The sequence below is a fragment of the Musca vetustissima genome, unplaced genomic scaffold (genome assembly GCF_032173495.1).
Source record: "Musca vetustissima isolate MV318-11 ecotype Yass unplaced genomic scaffold, APGP_CSIRO_Mvet_v1 utg30452, whole genome shotgun sequence".
NCBI lineage: Eukaryota > Metazoa > Arthropoda > Insecta > Diptera > Muscidae > Musca > Musca vetustissima.
The window spans coordinates 153147-171456 of NW_026875448.1; the positions used below are offsets into that span (position 1 = coordinate 153147).

At 34.8% G+C, this 18310-nt stretch overlaps 2 protein-coding genes across 2 annotated transcripts; both read right to left on the bottom strand.

Moving 5' to 3' along the window:
* Positions 1–1260: 1260 nt before the first annotated feature.
* Positions 1261–4522, bottom strand: LOC133337948 (guanine deaminase). Its single transcript, XM_061546148.1, has 7 exons — positions 4418–4522; positions 4077–4340; positions 3694–3848; positions 2226–2397; positions 2060–2161; positions 1789–1954; positions 1261–1682 (listed from the first exon to the last, which is right to left on the bottom strand). The coding sequence occupies exons 1-7, from the start codon at positions 4514–4516 to the stop codon at positions 1261–1263; spliced, it is 1380 nt and encodes a 459-aa protein (XP_061402132.1). The 5' UTR covers positions 4517–4522.
* A 9727-nt stretch (positions 4523–14249) lies between these two features.
* Positions 14250–16279, bottom strand: LOC133337945 (protein RFT1 homolog). Its single transcript, XM_061546145.1, has 7 exons — positions 16268–16279; positions 15988–16205; positions 15430–15925; positions 15105–15368; positions 14668–15050; positions 14482–14602; positions 14250–14384 (listed from the first exon to the last, which is right to left on the bottom strand). The coding sequence occupies exons 1-7, from the start codon at positions 16277–16279 to the stop codon at positions 14250–14252; spliced, it is 1629 nt and encodes a 542-aa protein (XP_061402129.1).
* Between the last annotated feature and the right edge of the window lie 2031 nt (positions 16280–18310).

The window sequence follows — 18310 nt, forward strand, 5'->3', positions numbered from 1 at the left end:
GAATGTGTAAAACAATGGAGTATGATGCTAAGCTCCTCCCCAAGCTACTACAAAGTAGAAGTTATTCTTAAAAAACACAAAAAAGAAAAAATCGTACGCGCTATTAAATGCTTTAAGCTCTTAATTCTAAAATCAAAAACAAAACAAACAAAAAAACCCTAATTACTAATTTGCAAAACTGTATAGGAAAAATTATAGACTTTATTTACTTAAAATATTTATCTATAATAACGTCATTTCTACAAATCGTTTAATTTTTAATAGGAAAATATTTATATATTTCTTTTTTCTCTCTCCAAAATGGGACTGTCTACTTTTTTGTAGAATTTTTTTATTATTGTTCTTTTTTTCGTCATCTTCTTTAAATAAATACAAAATATTTAAAAAATTGAATTTTTTATTAGCAAAGTATTAAAATGTTAACGCAAAGAAATTATCTAAACAAATTATATTTTTATAGACTTTAAGTTTTTTTTTTTTAATTTTTATTATAATTATTAATAAAACTCATAGTTAAATGTGAATGGAAAGCTCAGAATTTTCCTCCCACTCTTTATATATTTTTCTAAACTAAATTAAAATCCATTCCAATAAAAAAATTCCCCAACACACGAGATCCTAGTAATATTAATTTATTTACTTAAATACAACAATACAATGTAAATAAGTTATTAGGGGTAAAAATGTGTCGCCCTTCCCCATCCCAAAATAAAATTTATTAAATAATACCCTTTAAATAAATAATAAAAAATAAAAATACAACACACGGTCTAAACGCATACAAAACAAAGAAAAGAAAACTCTTAGATATTTTTGTGTCAATGTATATATTTTAAGAAAAAATAATTATTATTATATATTTAGTTATAAAATATATATATTTTGATCGTATGAAATTACACATTAAAATATAAAAAAATAATAATATTTAAATATATATACAAAATACATATATTAAATATATTATATTTCATTGGTTTTATTTTAATTCCCATCTCTGGGTGGGTTTTGCAAATTCGTAATTTTGTGAAGAGAGAAAATTTTAAATAGATGTAAACAGGAAATAAATTTAAAATCCTTTGGGGAACGTTTTGTTAGCAAAAACAATTTGTTCTTGTTTTTTGTTTTTTTTTTTTTGTTTTTTGAATCGCTCTTGGCCCTTTGGGCTAGATTCTCGTATATAAAATAAATTGAAATTGAATTGAAATTTAAAATCCTTTTGCGGAATGTTTTTTGTTACACAATACAAAATTTTTGCATTTATTTAACCTGTTTTCCAGCCACAAATACCTTCACAATATTACGATCATCTCCGGTATAAATAAATTTCTGAACCATTTCTAATAGTTTCACTTCTGGCGATTTCTTCTCATAATCTTCCGCATTATAGAAGCCATAATTATGCAATGGATATACACCAGTATCAATTAGCAATGCATCGAATTCTTTGCCCACAACAAAATTACCACATACATGATCTAAGGCCAAGGCTTCGGCACCACCCAATGTTGCCAAATATATGGCTTGTTTATAATCAAGTGGCTTGTAGTTGGGATTTTCGGGATTCTGTAAACGACCCGTGCCAAACATGTGCTGCTTTTTAACAAACTCCAGATGGTGAGAAACGTCAAGAGCGCGCAATATGGCATCTTGTATTGAAATGGAATTGCCACCAGAGACATCTAAAGAAAGGAAATATTAAAAAATATACATTTTCAATTCAATTTTAAATTAATATTCAAAGCCTTCAGTTCCATATAAATTACCAAATTAAAAAATTATATCTACCTGTTCCCAAACCAACTTTCACACCATTCTCAATTAAACGCAAAACATCACAAAATCCCGAACTAAGCATTGTATTCGATGCTGGACAATGGGCCACCGAAGTGCCGCGTTCTTTGAACAAGGCAATTTCATCGTCTTCCAAGTGGACAGCATGAGCCATAACAGTCTGAAATTTTAATAAAAATAAATAAATTTAAAATTTAAATATTTTATTTATTTTTTTTTACAAAACAAAAAAAAACAATAATTATATATAATAATTCCCATTTACCTTATTTGTCAACAGACCAGCATTATCATAAGCCTTGGCATAGGATGTTCCGAACAATTGCTTAACAAAATCAATTTCAGCTACACTTTCACTTATGTGACTCTAAAGGAAAGTATTAAATTAGTCTATATTTAAAAAAAGTGTTTTTTTTTTTCTTAATTTCCACCTGTATATGTAAATTGTGCTCCTTGGCAATAGCACCCAAACCGCTTAACAGTTCCTTGGTACAACTCAACGCAAATCGTGGTGTAATAATTGGTTTCACCAAATCCGTTGACAGCTTTGACATCTCATCGACAAATTCTTTTGTTGCACACAAAGAATCTTTGGTTTTCTCTCTGCAATAAAAAGAGGATAAATTATAATTAAAAAAGGAAGAATAAGAATCTATTATTATTATTACGAGGAAGGTGGAAATAGTTTCGATGGCTAAAAAAATTGGACAGAAAAAACATATTACGTGCTAAGGTTGCTCTTTCCCAACCACTTTAGTTTTCTAATGATGTTGTAGATTAAAGCAGGTTCCATGAGATGGAAAGAAGCTTAGCGACGGTGGAATGTGAGCACCCACTAGTCTGTGCCGTCTGTAGGACAGGACCGGGCAGCGAACCATGAGATGCTCAGTTGTCTTCGTCTCCTCCGCGTCGTCAGCACAGAGTCTGCAGTAATCAGTAACATCATGGTCCCATTTACTGGTAAATGCCCTGATATTGCAATGACCAGTAATGTTTCCTGTCATTACTCTTATCCCTTTTGGTAAACAGGGTCGTCCAAATATATCTTGAAACATTGCACCTAGGTTCGTTGTAGGCTCTTTTGTCGGAAAACGCTTCAAAGTTCCTATAAAGACGACATATGGGTGGTTTGATTGAGCAATCGATTGATGGAGATTCTCGTCTAGCTAATTCGTCTGCTCTTTCATTACCCATGATGTTCGCGGTGTCCTGGTGCCCAACACAGCCGATAGTTGTAAGTGAGTGTTTCCAAAACTGTTCCTCACTCGAGGACGACCTAGGATTTGATATTGATGTCTTTAAGAGCCGCTTGACTATCCACAAAGATAGTCACCGGTTCAACGATCTCTGCCTCCCTACTTTTTATCAATTCCGCTGTCACCCAAATAGCGAAGATTTCAGCTTGGAAAACACTACAGTTGCTATCCAGCTTGTAGGTAAGCTCAAGGTCTAGACTTTCACAGTAGACACCAGCCCCTGTACCTTCTTCCATCTGGGATTCGTTTGTATAAAAAGCCAGACGGTCCAGAGGAGGGTTGCTACGGTTCCAGTCGTCTCTACTAGGGATAACGACGTTAAATCTCAGGACTGGTGATATATTCGCTTAGTTTTACGCATTGGTCCAATGTCATATCTAGTTTGTTCAGGATACAACCATGCCCAAAGGTACAAATTCGCCAAAGATTCTGTTCATGCAGCCTTAGGGCACTACGCGCGGCCTGACACTTAATGCTGTGGCCTAGAGGTCTTAAGTTGGTATGTTTCCGTACTGCGAGGATCTATTAATTTTTACCATTTTATTCGATATAATAAAGGAATAACAATTATGGTAGTAAAAAATAGAAGATTCTTGCAGTGCGGGAACAGACAAACATATGTTTATAATTTAGTTGTACTTACACGTAAAAGTCAGGACTATTGCAGTTGGAACAAACTTTGCCAACCAAGGCTCGTTGTCCTTGTCTAACAGCTTCTTTAGCTAGGATCAAAGTGCTATCTTTGTCATTGGTTCCAAAATAGCATGACAATGTAGTACCGCTCTTAAGAGTAGATTCCTGAAAATACAATATACTTTTTTTTACAAAATATGTTAAATATATATTTTTTCTGGTAAATTAATACTTCCAGAGATATGGGGTTCTAATTTTCTAAAAATACCTTTTTTAAATACCATTAGTAGTATTACCACCCACATTTTTTAAAATTTTATCATAGTAATGTTCTTGTAATCAGTATCAAACCATATTAACCGAATAATAATTAAATTAAATATACGTAATTACCACAACTCTTTTATAAACTTTAGCAGCAAATTCTTTATCGGTAAATTTCGCCTCCAATGGGAATGTATAGGTGTTTAACCACTCAAGCAGCTTCATATCTAAACCCAAACCTATTTGGGCAACTTGTGGAGCATGTATATGACAATCAACCAGACCAGGCATAAGGAATTGTTCCTTGGTCATTTGAATTTGTTCCGCATCCTGTGGAAAATCTTTGCCTGCACCACATTTCCACGATTCATAATCATCACCTTCGCCAACAATCTACAAGTGATCGATAAATATTTATTGATTTCATTATTAATTGTCAAGACAACATTCGTCACATCACATTACAATACCTTGCCATCTTTGACAGCTACAAATCCATTTGGGTAGACAACAAATTCATTCAGTGATTTGGTATAGATCACTTGTCCCAAGAATACACGAGCGGTCATGTTGACGTTGTTTAGTTCTGAGTTATTTGGCGAAGTGTTATTGAATTAATTAATTCGGAACGTGTTCACCTACCGATCATTAACTATTGAACGATCTTTTTTGAATATGTTGTTCTTATCAGAACAGAAAGCTCTGCGACTCGGTGGAATCAACTTAAACATAAACAACAGAGATGTATGCGAATGGTAGTAAAATAAACTTGTTTTGTAAACTTGCAGTGATGCCAATCATATTAAATATTGTAAGCCGCTGAAAACAATGATCTTCGATAAAAAATGTGCCCATCAAAATATTGGTTTTAGACCCCATGAAAATGATTTTTATAATATCATGCGAACGGACTATTCGATTTGAATCAAACCTTGCACAATCTATTACATTTACCAAGTCTATATCAAGAGACGACGGTATAGATTGTGTACCAATTAACCAAGATGAGGTCAGAATAGCAATTAATCAGCTGAATAATAATAAAGCAGCAGTTGCCGATGGATTACCAGCCAAACTATTCAAGGCCGCTGATCAGGAGGATGCACCAACTGATTAGTAGCGTTTGGCTGAAGAATGCATGTCCAATGATTGGAACCACAGTATCCTGTGCACAAAAAAAGGACCATACAATTCAGACCTGGCAAATCCACCAGTGATCAGATTTTCAATCTGCGCCAAATCCAGGAAAAGACCCACGAAAAACACAACGACACATTCCACCTATTTGTCGACTAAAAAGTCGCATTCGATAGCCCGATAGATGTATTAAAAGTCATGTCTGCGTTCGGCATTCCTGCAAAATTAATACGTCTATGCAGCATAACTTTAACTGGCACAAGGTCAGCAATTAATGTCGGAAAGGATCATTCGGACCCCTTAAAGACCGAACGAGGATTCAGACAAGATGACAGTTTGTTCTGTGACCTTTTTGACATCCTATTGGAAAAAGGCATACGAGATGCAAATGTGAACAGAAATGGGACTCTGTATACCAAAGAACACATGTTACTCGCCTACGCCGATGACATCGATATAATGGGTAGAACATTGCGAGCGGTATCAGCCACATTTGATTGAATTGAGGAGTCTGCCAAAGTGGGACTGGCAGTAAATGGCGAGAAGACCAAACTGATGGAATCGAACCAACTGTGGAACATGAGAACTACAATTTCGAGGTAGTAAACGGTTTTTAATAACATCAAAGCTAATAACATCAGCTTTGAAATCCGGAGGAGAATAGTGTTGGTCAACAGATGGTTGAAATTGATATCATAAGACATGCCCCTTTTTGGAATAGAATATAAAAATACGTTATAATTTTAGATCTCTATGAACAGCTGTTATCGTCAATCTGCTTTGTCCCTTACATTCTAAACATATATCCAATTGGAAATTTTATTTTGCCTCTCATTCTAAACAACGAACGTTTTTCCATTAGAACATTTTGCACATTTTGCTTTATCATGACGTTTATTTTGAATTTTCTTATCTGTGAGCGGTGCAGAAAAGAACGATGTGTCAACACAGGAGGAGATTTGTTTGCAAAAGATATAAAAATTATTTATTTTTTGCGTTTTGAAAAATGTGTTCGTTAAACCGCCTTAATAAATGTATCAAAATTCCAACAAAATGAACGAAGATAAAAGTGGTCGGGGCGAATTGAAAGACGCCGACAATAATGGTATGAAATGCCACCGGATGTGTTCATCATTTGAGGAGAAGAAGGCCAAGTCGCAGCCAAGTAAAGTCTCTAAATTAACTCATATTGTGGAGGAAATTTCGGCCAGCGGGGACAAAAGCTATTATTGTACGGCATGTCATAAGCGATTTAAAAGTCGTACCCAGAAATACTATCACCTGGAATGTATTCAACTTCATGAACAACTATTTCAATGTGATACTTGTCCCAAGGTATGAATGGTGCCTGCTGGGTGGCTCTATGTTATTTATTTTTTTTTATTAAAATTTTATCTTTTTAGACTTTTTCCCGACAATCACAATTAAAATATCACCTAGAATCCCATGCATCACCCATAAATAAATGTTCCAAATGCGGGAAAATATTTTCCAACCCTCTGGCTTTAAAGAAACACGAAGGTCTGCATAAAGTTGAGCCAAAACCTTGTCCACACTGTGATAAAACATTTTTAAAGAAGACCTCACTGGAGGAACACATAAATGGTCAACACATGCACAATTTGCAATATGGCTGTGCCAGTTGCCATAAAAGATATTCTTCCAAGTCCACACTGCAGCTGCATGTATTATCACATGCAGGTGAGTACATATAATAGACAAATTTATTACAACACAATTTTTTATATTGAATAAAATTGTGGTTTTTTTAGAGAAACGTTTCGAGTGTAAATTGTGTGGTAAACAGTTTCAACGCAATTCCATTTTAAATGCGCACATGAGGCGTCATAATCAAATAAAAACAGCCAACTACAAGTGTAGTGGCTGTGAAAAAGTTTTCTCAGAGCCTGGAGCACTGTCACGACACCGTAAAATACATGAAGGTAGGTCATGATTTTTACACACAGCATTTTTATACCCTCCAGCATAAGTTGTATTAAATTTTCTATTATGTTTGCAACACTTCCAAGTATTCTTCGGAAACGCCATAAAGGTTATATGGATATTATTGATCAGAATAAAATATGACAAACATTGTCCGGACAATATATCTAAATATAATTTTGTCCATACATTCCCACTACTCCTAAGAGGTTTTTTTTAGTACACCCTTTAATAAAGGGATTTATTGAAGCTGCAATATCTTCTGAAAATAAACGAAAAAAAAAAGAAATTATGGCTCGTGGACTAATCCTGCTTTAGAGACTCTGGACCTTCTATCGGATACTCAATTTAAAGGGAACAAAGTCTTGGTTGCGGATAGTTTTATGGTATTCAACATCAGTCCATGGCAATTGAATATCTGATAGAATGCCTAACAAGTTATACAAAAACTGGTATGGGCGATTAACACTTTTCAACCCTTCAAATCTCTTGGACTAGATGGTATAAAACCTGAAATTTTGCAGAGTGTCTCAGAGCAGTTTTTTATAACACTGAGAGAGATTTCCAGGGCCTGTCTGAAGTAATTCATGCCATGCTAATTCATAGAATGCCTAACAAGTTATCCAAAAACTGGTATGGGCGAATAACACTTTTCAACCCTTCAAATCTCCTGGACTAGATGGTATAAAACCTGAAATTTTGCAGAGTGTCTCCGAGCAGTTTTTTTATAACACTGAGGGAGATTTTCAGGGCCTGTCTGAAAGAAGTAAAAGTGACATAAATTCTCAAGGTTGGGAAACCCTGTCACACTTTACCGCAAAATACATACCGATTAAGTTACCAAATCCCATCAAGCCTACATCGGAGGCAAATTTGTAGATACATGAATTAGTTGAGTATATTGAGAGAAATTTGGAGAACTCCAACTAACGTTGGCAGATTTTTTCGATTTAGTGGGAGCTTTTAAAGGACTTCTCGGAGCCCTTTAATACCGAACGAGGATTCAGACAAGGTGACAATTTGTCCTGTGATCTTTTTAAGATCCTGCTGGAAAAGATCATACGAGAGGCAAAGGTGAACAGAAATGGCACTCTGCACTCCAAACAATACATGTTACTCGCCTACCCCGAAGACATCGATATAATGGGTCGAACTTTGCGAGCGGTAGCAGTCATCTTTGAACAAATTGAGAAAGAGTCTGCCAAAGTGGGTTTGGCAGTAAACGGCTGATGGTATCGGGCCAACTGTGGAACATGAGAACTACAGCTTCGAGGTAGTTAAAGATTTTATATGCCTTGGCTCCTCCATAAATAAAACTAATGATATCAATTTTGAAATTCGGAGAAGAATTTTGATGGTCAACAGATGCTACTATGGTCTAAGTAAGAGTAAGAGATGCTACTATGGTATAAGTAAGTAATATGGATCTGAAGCATGGGTACTTGCGCAAGCAGTTGAGGCAGCTCTTGGGCTGTTTGAGAGAAAATTTCTCCAAAAGATCAATGGGCCGATCTGCGTCGACGGTGAATATCGTCGTCGAATGAACCATGTGCTATACCATCTATTCTCAGACACCGACATAGTCAGACGGATCGAGCTGCTAGGCCATCAGTTGACTCGCTTTTATATGCCAGCTCAAAAGGCATATAAAAGCGAGTCAACTGATGGTACACGCAGAAGGGGAAGGCCACGAATCCGATGGAAAGATCAAGTAGAAAACAACATCTCGGAAAATTGTCTTTCAAATTGGATGAGATGCGCACAAGACCGACGCGCCAGAAAATCTTTTTTAAGCTTTGGCTTATAGAACAACCGTTCTATAACAAGCCAGCTAAGTAAGTAAGTGATATAGTGCCCGTATAACTGTACCACCACATTTTCGGTATTTTGAACATTTTATCGAGGGTTGTAATTTGGCATTTGTTTACATAACATTTTTACTTAACCCCACCGAATTTTCCAAAGGATAGAAAATATGTTAGGTATTTGAAATACACATCTCATGGTGGAGGGCGTAAAATGTGTTGTCCTACGAAGTTCTTTCTTTTAATTTAATCTGTTTTTTATTTTGTAGAAGATTCCATTCGCTACTATTGTATATTATGCGATTTGAATATTTTGCGTAAGGACAATATGTCAAGGCATATTAAAACTATACATCCCGATGAGCAATATGAAGATATTGTTAAGATTTTAAAGCCCACATTATATAAATCTAAAGAACAGTTATTAGAAATAACTGCAAATAAGACTGAAAAGCAACAAGAACATAAGCATGAAGATTTTACTGATAATAAATCGACTAACGAACTGGGACCATCAAATACCATTGTCATTATTGAAAATAAATTATTGCAAAGACCTAACACAGATTTACAGATTTATGATGGACAAGCAATAAATCAAATTCATGTTATTACGACCCTGCCGACTACTACTTTGCAGCAGGATGATAATAATATGGAATATAACAAATCTTCCATTGAAGACTTAAATGAAAATAGGAAGCGGAGTACTCAAAATAATTGTAGATATAATTGCCCGGAAAATCAATCATTCAATGATAAAACTCACCATAGACTGCATGAAATATCCTTTGATTATGATCAAAACAATGGAACTCTTCCAACATCATATTCGGCATCATTTACATGTTCGCAAGACAATCGGTTTACTGCTCCTGCGGATATAAGCAAATTTCAAATGGCCAAGGATTGTCGAATCAATGAAACCAATATCAACCAGAATAAATTTCCTCCTCCGGAAACAATTTCCGAGCACAACAGAAATATTGCAACATCTAGTAAAGAACTCAACTCCATTGCTGTTGTTCACAAGCCCTCCGTTATACGTTCCGTGGGAAATGTGAGTAAGAAAATATCCCTTCCCGTGCATGACACTGAAATCGTTACAAAACCACCCAAGGAAATCAAATCAGCAATGGACTATGAATATAAACACAAGAAATATAATCGTTGCTATAATGTGGATTTGTATCGCAAAATTTTGGGCATCACCGGTGACGATGATGACGACGAAGAAGATAATGTGGATACAAATTGTAATTCCTCTCAGTCGGAAAAACAATCTAAAGAAATAACGCCTAAAATTCCAGAAGATTGTCGCCTAACTGGATCGGCAAATGGAATTGCTGCTGTACATTGGCGTAAAAGCTTTAAACATATCTATGAAACTTCGTCAATGTAATAACTGAAAACTTTCATATATTATAAAATACAATAATTATTAAAAATAATTTATTAAATATATTACATTGTATTCTCTATTTTACATATTTATTTAAAATAGATTTTAAAACAATAAATTATTTATTTTTTAAGAATATTTATAATATTTTTTATAAAAATTTTTAAGCCAAAATTGTGTTCTCTAAGGGCGTTTTAATCATTTAGTTTATTAACTAAAGGTATATTAAATAATAAATACAATTTTTCATTGCATTCAATATTTGTTTTTTATTTAAAAATATAAAATATGAATCTTCTTCGCCATCACTTGTACTAATAGCACCAGTGGCATTACCTACAGAAATTCTAGAAACCAAGAAAAAAAAGGTAGAACATGTTTAACGGACGGATTCAGAAGACCCTATTAACCATCATGATAATAAAGTTTGTATTATTTTATGAAGCTTGTGTTAATATTTTTTATTATGTGCAATCAAAATTCATTAAACAATTTTTTATACCCTCAGCCTTATGGCTGTTGCCGCTCGCAATGTTCGATCCATTATGTCTATGTCATCGGCGTAGGCGAGTAAAATGTGTTGTTTGGTGACATTTCTATTCACCTCTCGTATAACCTTTTCAAGCAGGATGTTAAAAATTTCACAAGACAAACTGTTACCTTGTCTGAATCCACGTTGGGTATTAAAGGGCTCCGCGAGGTCATTTCCGACTTTAACTGCTGACCTTGTGCAACTTAAAGTTATCCTCCTGCAAAATTAATACGGCTATAATTTTGCAGGAATGCCCAACGCCGACATGGCTTTAAACACCTCTGAACGGATAGGGTTGTCGAATGCGGCATTATAGTTGACAAAGAGATGTAATGTGTCGATGTGTTTTTCGTGGGTATTTTTCAGGATTTGGCGCAGAGTGAAAATCTGGTCAATGGTAGATTTGTCAGGTCTAAAGCCGCATTGGTATGGTCCAATAACGTCATTGACCATTGGCTTCAGTCACTTTATATGATTTATACTTTATATGGAAGGAGACTTATTCCTCTATAGTTCGTACATATCGTCTTGTCTCATTTTTTTGTGCACGGGACACACGAATCGTTGGACATGCATTCCTATAGATAAATTGTACTGATCAGCTGGTGCATGCTCCTTGCCAGCATCTGATCACCAGTCTTCAATAGTTCGGCTGTTAACCCATCGGTACCTGCTGCTTTATTATTCTTCAGTCGATTGATTGCTATTCTGACCTCGTCTTAGTTCTGAGGAATACATTCTATACCGCCATCTCTTATTGGTTCTTTAACACCACTATTTGATAACAGAAACTTTTCAAAGTATTTCATCCTCAACACGCTGTATGTATCTGTCACCAGGTTTTTTTCTTGTTTTCATTTATTAAAGTATCTACTACTTACCTATGTATGTATAAACTTTAAATTAATATAAATTCTTTTAATTCAATTTATTGTGAACAAAAATGCTAATCGATTTGCTTTTCATACAAGGCCATAATATCATTCTCTCCCATTTTTAATGAAGCCTTAAGCTTCCACGTCACATTGTCGTCCAGAGGAAAATTCGGTTCTAACGGCAAAGGGTCCGTATAAACATTACGTTTTTCCAAGGGACCAATTATACATATCCATCTACCTTTATATAACTTCAGATATTGTAAAAATGCTGGACGATTATTAAAATAACAAAATAGCAATGCAAAATTCCAACTATCCCTTAGGCAACATGTTCTCAAATATTCCTCCTTGGTCACATCCATATTATCCACATAATTTAATTCAATAAATGATTTTATGGCATAATTGCTGCACCACCAATCGCGATCCACTTCTAAGCCATAAATCTCCACATCTTTAAATAATAATGCGAAATATTTTAATAGTTTTTTTGAGCACCGAATTTCAACATAACTCACTTAAACTTTCTCGTATTATCCACTCAAATAATCCATTGCCACATCCAATGCTGAGCAGACAACCAATATTGAATTCACGTAATATTTTACCAAATTGCCATAATGATTTTTCCGTTGGCCATATCCATAATAATTTGCGCCGTATTTCCGCATTCAAATTTTCACCATATTTTAATAAAGAACGCCAATTTTTTGTTTCGGGTTTTGTTAAATAATACACTTCTCGGAGATGGTCTTCCTCGTCGATTGATGCCATTGTTTTAATAAAGAAAAAATGTATAAATTAATTGAACTTTTTGGGGGTAACAACTTTATGGTCGATACACTGTGTTACAAGTTAGAATACCACCCTCATCTTTATTGTTCTAAAATTGGTCTGTCGCGGCAATTGCTGTTCTTCTGCTAACATCGATGTCGGGTTTTCTTACGAAAATTTTATTCCGAAATGTTCTCTGCCACTTGATGTTTCCATCTAATTTGTGGCCTTGCCATTCTGCGTGAACCATCGGTAAGCTCGCTTTTATATGCCTTTTGTGCTGGGGCATCCTCATCCATTCTCACAACATGACCTAGCCAATGTAGTCGCTGCATCTCGATACGTCTGACAATGCCGATGTCCTATTCTCGCACAACTCATGGTTCATATTCAACGTCAACGCAGATCGGCCCATAGATCTTTCGGATATTTTTTTTTCTCAAACATTTCAAGAGTTTCCTCCTCTGCATCCGTAAGTACCCTGGCTTCAGATCCATATAACAGCACGGGTAGTATAAGCGTCTTGTAGAATGTGAGTTTGGTCTGGCGGGGGGTGGCCTTGTTTCTAAACTACATACTTAGACCATAGTAGCATCTGTTGGCCAAATTTCTTCTTCTCCGAATTTCAAAACTGTTGTCATTAGTTTTATTTACTGCCAGACACACTTTGGCAGACTCCTCATTTTGTTACCGCTTGCAATGTTTGATCCATTATATCGATATCATCGGCGTAGGCGAGTAACATATGCTGTTTGGTGTACAGAGTGTCATTTTTGTTCACTTTTGCCTCTCGTAAAACCTCTTCCAGCAGGATGTTGAAAAAGTCACACGACAAACTGTCACCTTGTCTGAATCCTCGTTCGGTATTAAAGCGCTCCGAGAGGTCCTCTCCGACTTTAACTGCTGATTTTGTTCCAGTTAGTGTCTGCCGAACGCAGACACTTCTGAACGGGTTGTCGAATGCGGCTTTATAGTGGACGAATAGTTGGAATGTGTCGATATGTTTTTCGAGGGTCTTTTCCAGGATTTGGCGTAGAGCGAAAATCTGGTCTATGGTGCAGTTACCAGGTCTGAAGCCGCAATGGTATGGTATTGCTAATGTCATTGACCATTGGCTTCAGTCGTTCACACAGCACGCTGGATAGCACATTATATGCTATGGAAAGGAGACTTGTTTCTCCAGGATGCTGAGGTTTCAATCATTGGGCATGCATTTCTCTAGCCAAATTGTACTAATCAGCTGGTGCATGCTCTTGACTAGCATCTGACCACTAGTCTTGAATAGTTCGGCACCTGTTGATTTATTATTCTTCAGCTGATCAATTGCTATTCTGACCTCATCTTGGCTTGGTGGTATACACTATATACCGTAATCTCTTATTGGTTCTGGGCTATCGTCTTCACCGCCACTATTTGATACCAGAAGCTTTTCAAAGTGCTCCTTCCAGATCCACAAGACGCTGTCTGTAGCTTCCACCAGGTTTCCTTCTTCAGTCTTCTTTTTTTCTGATAATAAAACAAATCATTGACTATTATTTTATTCCTATTATATTTTCTTAATGTGGTATGTTTGTAGTCATGTGTTTTTCATTCCTTTTTAACGCACGCAAAAAAAAATATCTGATCTTGGCCGTGGTCATTGTCATGTGCACGCTGTCGATGGCATTTGGCCAACTGCTTATAAATATGGTTGGCATGATGATTTGGTTTTTTCTTAATTTGTCTGTATTCTTGCCTCATTAAGACCAAACATATATATAAAAATAAAATTATTTAAAACAATAAATAAACACATGAGAGGATATATAATAATCATTGGATTTAATTGTTTTAATTTGCTTTTATTTTTCGTTTATACAGCCAGACTTGTTTAGCTAAACTTTGGTTTTCAAAAATCCACAACAATAAAATAAACATTACACTTAGAACACCAGTTCCTAAATGTAATTTAAATGATAAATTATTCTGAAAATAAAAATACAAAATAAATTATTATATTTTTCAATAAATTATATTAGAATTAAAATATATTATAATGTGAGATTTGCATCTAGCAACTTACCTTTGTGTAATAACAAATAACATAGGTAATTACCAGGCCAATGGAAAATATTTTCCCCGGTATTAAACCCTTTAAGGGCCTATAGTCCAATGTTTTGTATTGCTGCCAAATATATTTACAACTACAAAACAAAATATTTTAAATTTAAAAATTAAGATTTAAATTGAAATAAAAAAATATTATTACCTGCTAACTATCCGACATAACATATTAATACAATTGGCAATTATAAAACCAACTGGTCCAAAAATTCTTGTCAACACAAAAGACATAACAATAAATATAATGGAAAATATACCCATTACATAGTTATATTTATCAATTTGTTTGCCAGTATTAGTGGCAAACATATAGCCTTCGGTAATACCATTAATCGCCAGAAAATATATGGCAACGCAATGACAACGTAATAATTTTTCGGGTAAATCATCGGAAACAAATTTAGGACCTCCATATAAATATAAAACGGAATGTGAAAAGTTTTGACCAAATGTGGTAGCCAACAAACCAATAGATGTTATGGCCAATAATAAGTTTTCCAAGAGGCGAGCTGCTTCTGAGATTTTCTTCTACAAAATTGAGTAGGTTAATAATTTTTCTGTTATGTTATCATAGCAACTTACCTTGTCCTGATCCTTTAGCTGAACATCTCTTGCTATTGTCTGGGTAAAATAAAAGTAACTACTATCCTCAATTGGTCGGAAAATAAATCGAGCAGCCAAACTGCCCAAATTGTTTACAATATCATATGTGGCCTGTTCACTAAATGTTAGGCCCGGTGTTAGTGACATTACATATTTTTCCCCCTCGGTGAGAATTTGCTTGACAAAGGTCTGTTTGGCAAAACTCATTGTAAACTTCACCAAGTCCTTGTTCAATACCTCCTCCTAAAGAAAATAAACAATTTAATAATGATTTTTTATATATTGAAAAATTGAAATAACTTACATTTTTCTTTAACATAACACCTGGTAAAAAGTCCACAACACTTTTAAATGGAAAATCTTCCATATTTCCATACATATTCTCATTAAATTTTGTAACTTGATCCTTCTTTTTATTTTCTTCTCTAAATTTCATTAAACGTCCAATATAGTAATGATAAAATCCATAATAGCCAACAAATATTGTTGCCGTACTGGCCAATTGGGCATAGCCGAAATATTCTATGGCTTTTGTACCATCCAGACCCAAAACTAAACACAAAAATACACTTGAACGCACCAATATCTGTAGAGTACTTATGACAACTTTTAGTTTGACAAAACAAAATACTTGGCCCACAAAACATGGCGCCTCGGCACAAAATTCCAATAGACAAGATAATGCCACAACGTAACAGGCATAATGATATTGTTGGCGGTAGACCGCATCTTCAACAGGTAACATTACATGTAACCACAGTTGAACACAGACCAATGAAATGCACATACAAATTGGAAGCCTACAAATCAAAGCGAGATTTCATTTTCGGTTCCTTTAAACATTCCAATATTTTATACATACGTAAGCCACTGCTGATTTATTAATTGGGCCCACGAGCATTTCTGCAATTGTTTGGTGGAGCTGACACTCAGTGCAGCTCGATTTATGGCTTCGCGGGACAAAAAGATCACCGTACTTTCAAGCAGCAAAAGACGTACATTGATAATACCCAAGACATCGCGACCTATGGTGCGTATCATAAAAATATTCACAGCAAATGTCAAAATGCGGCAGAATATCTATTCGAGACAGGAATACATTATAACTTAAAAATTAAATTGAAATTGCAAAAAACACTTACTTGGAATCCCATGTTGAGGATGGCACTTAGAAGGCTACTTTTTAATATGTTGCGTGCCATGGTTGTTGTTTTCTTCTTAATAATTTGTTCCCATCCACGAATTATTGCCCTCTTGCCACCCGCACAATTTCCAAAATCAATTTCTATATTGATTCATTCGATTCATCAGAATTGAAATGTTCTTATCACGAAACCACTGTTTTTGTTGTTGTCATTGAGTTGTAAACAAACGTACCGGAGTATTTAGGGATGACAATATGAAAAGGTAATCGTATTTTATCGATATAAAGAATAATCGAAATTATTTTCATACACAGTTGGTCTGTTCCCGTATACAAAATCTGGGGGGAAATGTTCATATTTGTGATGGGAAATTAAAAGATAGAGATTATGTTCCCTCCCCCATAAGGTAAGGGAACCAGCAAGAATATTCCAATAACTGAACTGATTCGATTATTTCTTTAGAAAAATTGAAAGTTGTTCCATTTTTTTAGGAATTAGAACAAACCACAAAGATGTTCTTCAGTGTGTAACATATAGAAATATTCATCAGAGACCCCACGGTACATTCCCATTTTCAAAAACTGATAAAATTTTATAAAGCAACATTTAATTTTGGTAGGTAATTGGTAATTCTCTCCAATGAGAACAAATTCCGCAAAATAACATGAAACATTTTGGTAGGGAGATTTTTCACCAAATGATAATTTCATATATCAAATTACATGAAATTCCAAAGAAAAACGCGTCCAAAATTCTTAAAATATGGTGTCCGGGAATATCACATCATTTATTTATATTCATCTCATCGGATCTTGAATTCAAAGTAGTACCAACATATTATGAATATACATATTATTCTGCTGTACTCCTGATATTTTGGAAAATGTTTTTCTGTTCGTAGGCAGCAAATTATTAGTGGTCGGAAGGACAACCTCTGAGATTAAGTATTGGCTTTCTTTTTGAGATTTGTCCTAGAGGTTGTATCTTCACAATCCAAGTGAAGCTAACGGGAGAAGTTTTTGCTGAAATCGTAATAAGTCGTAACGGGTAATACGGAGAACCAATATATTAAAAAGAAACAATTTTAGATCACATATCCTTCACTTCGCAATCTGGGTTTAGGCATGATAGAAGCACAACGTATCTAGTTGTAAGTCTTACTTCAGTCTATTGATTTTAAGAAAGCTTTTGACAGGATTGATCACGAAATGCTAGTCTTTAAGCTTTGTAATTATTTCGGGTTTTCTATTACAACATTGTTGGTCCGTTATTGTTAATTTTGTTTATAAATGATTTTTTTGTTGCAATACCTTCTTATATTTGTCTGCCTTTTGCCGATGGCGTTCAGTTGTTAATGAAGTGTGATGCTACTTTACCGAATGTGATGCAAAATGTTGTAAATCATGGCAGTTTAACGGTGGGAGATTGGATTATGAAAAATATATATAATTTGAGGTTCCTTCCTACGAGGCAATACAGTTCGAAGTTAGCATCTCAAACATCTAATGCAGTGGACTTTGACGAACCTGTTTTACATTTTTTGATGAATATATTCAGGAAAAGGAAAGATTAAAACGAACTTCAGTATGCTTGGCAGTTTTGTGAGCTGAACTTTATAGACGTTCCGAATAATGGGTTGGGATTTGAACTCCGGTTCCAACGAAATCTCAATCGTTATCCGTGGCCTTAGTGTGCAAAACCATCCATTTAAACTGCGAATAACTTCGTTATAAATACGAAACGCTTTGATTTCCTTTTTAATGCAACTTCCATCATGTAACTCATCTTATGAGTAAAAATGGAGAATATTTGTGGAATTGATTTTACCAAGAACTTTTGTAGTGGAGGACAAAACAGTCTACAAAATTGCGATTGTTAGATCAAAACATTGAACGGTACCTTTGAACCAAAAACTCCACACCAAGACATGGGATATGTCTAAAAAATTCGAACATTTTTCCCACAATCGCCAAAGTTATAATATAAATTATTAACAATTTCCTATAGTTTATTTAATATTGGAATACAATTATCACTTTA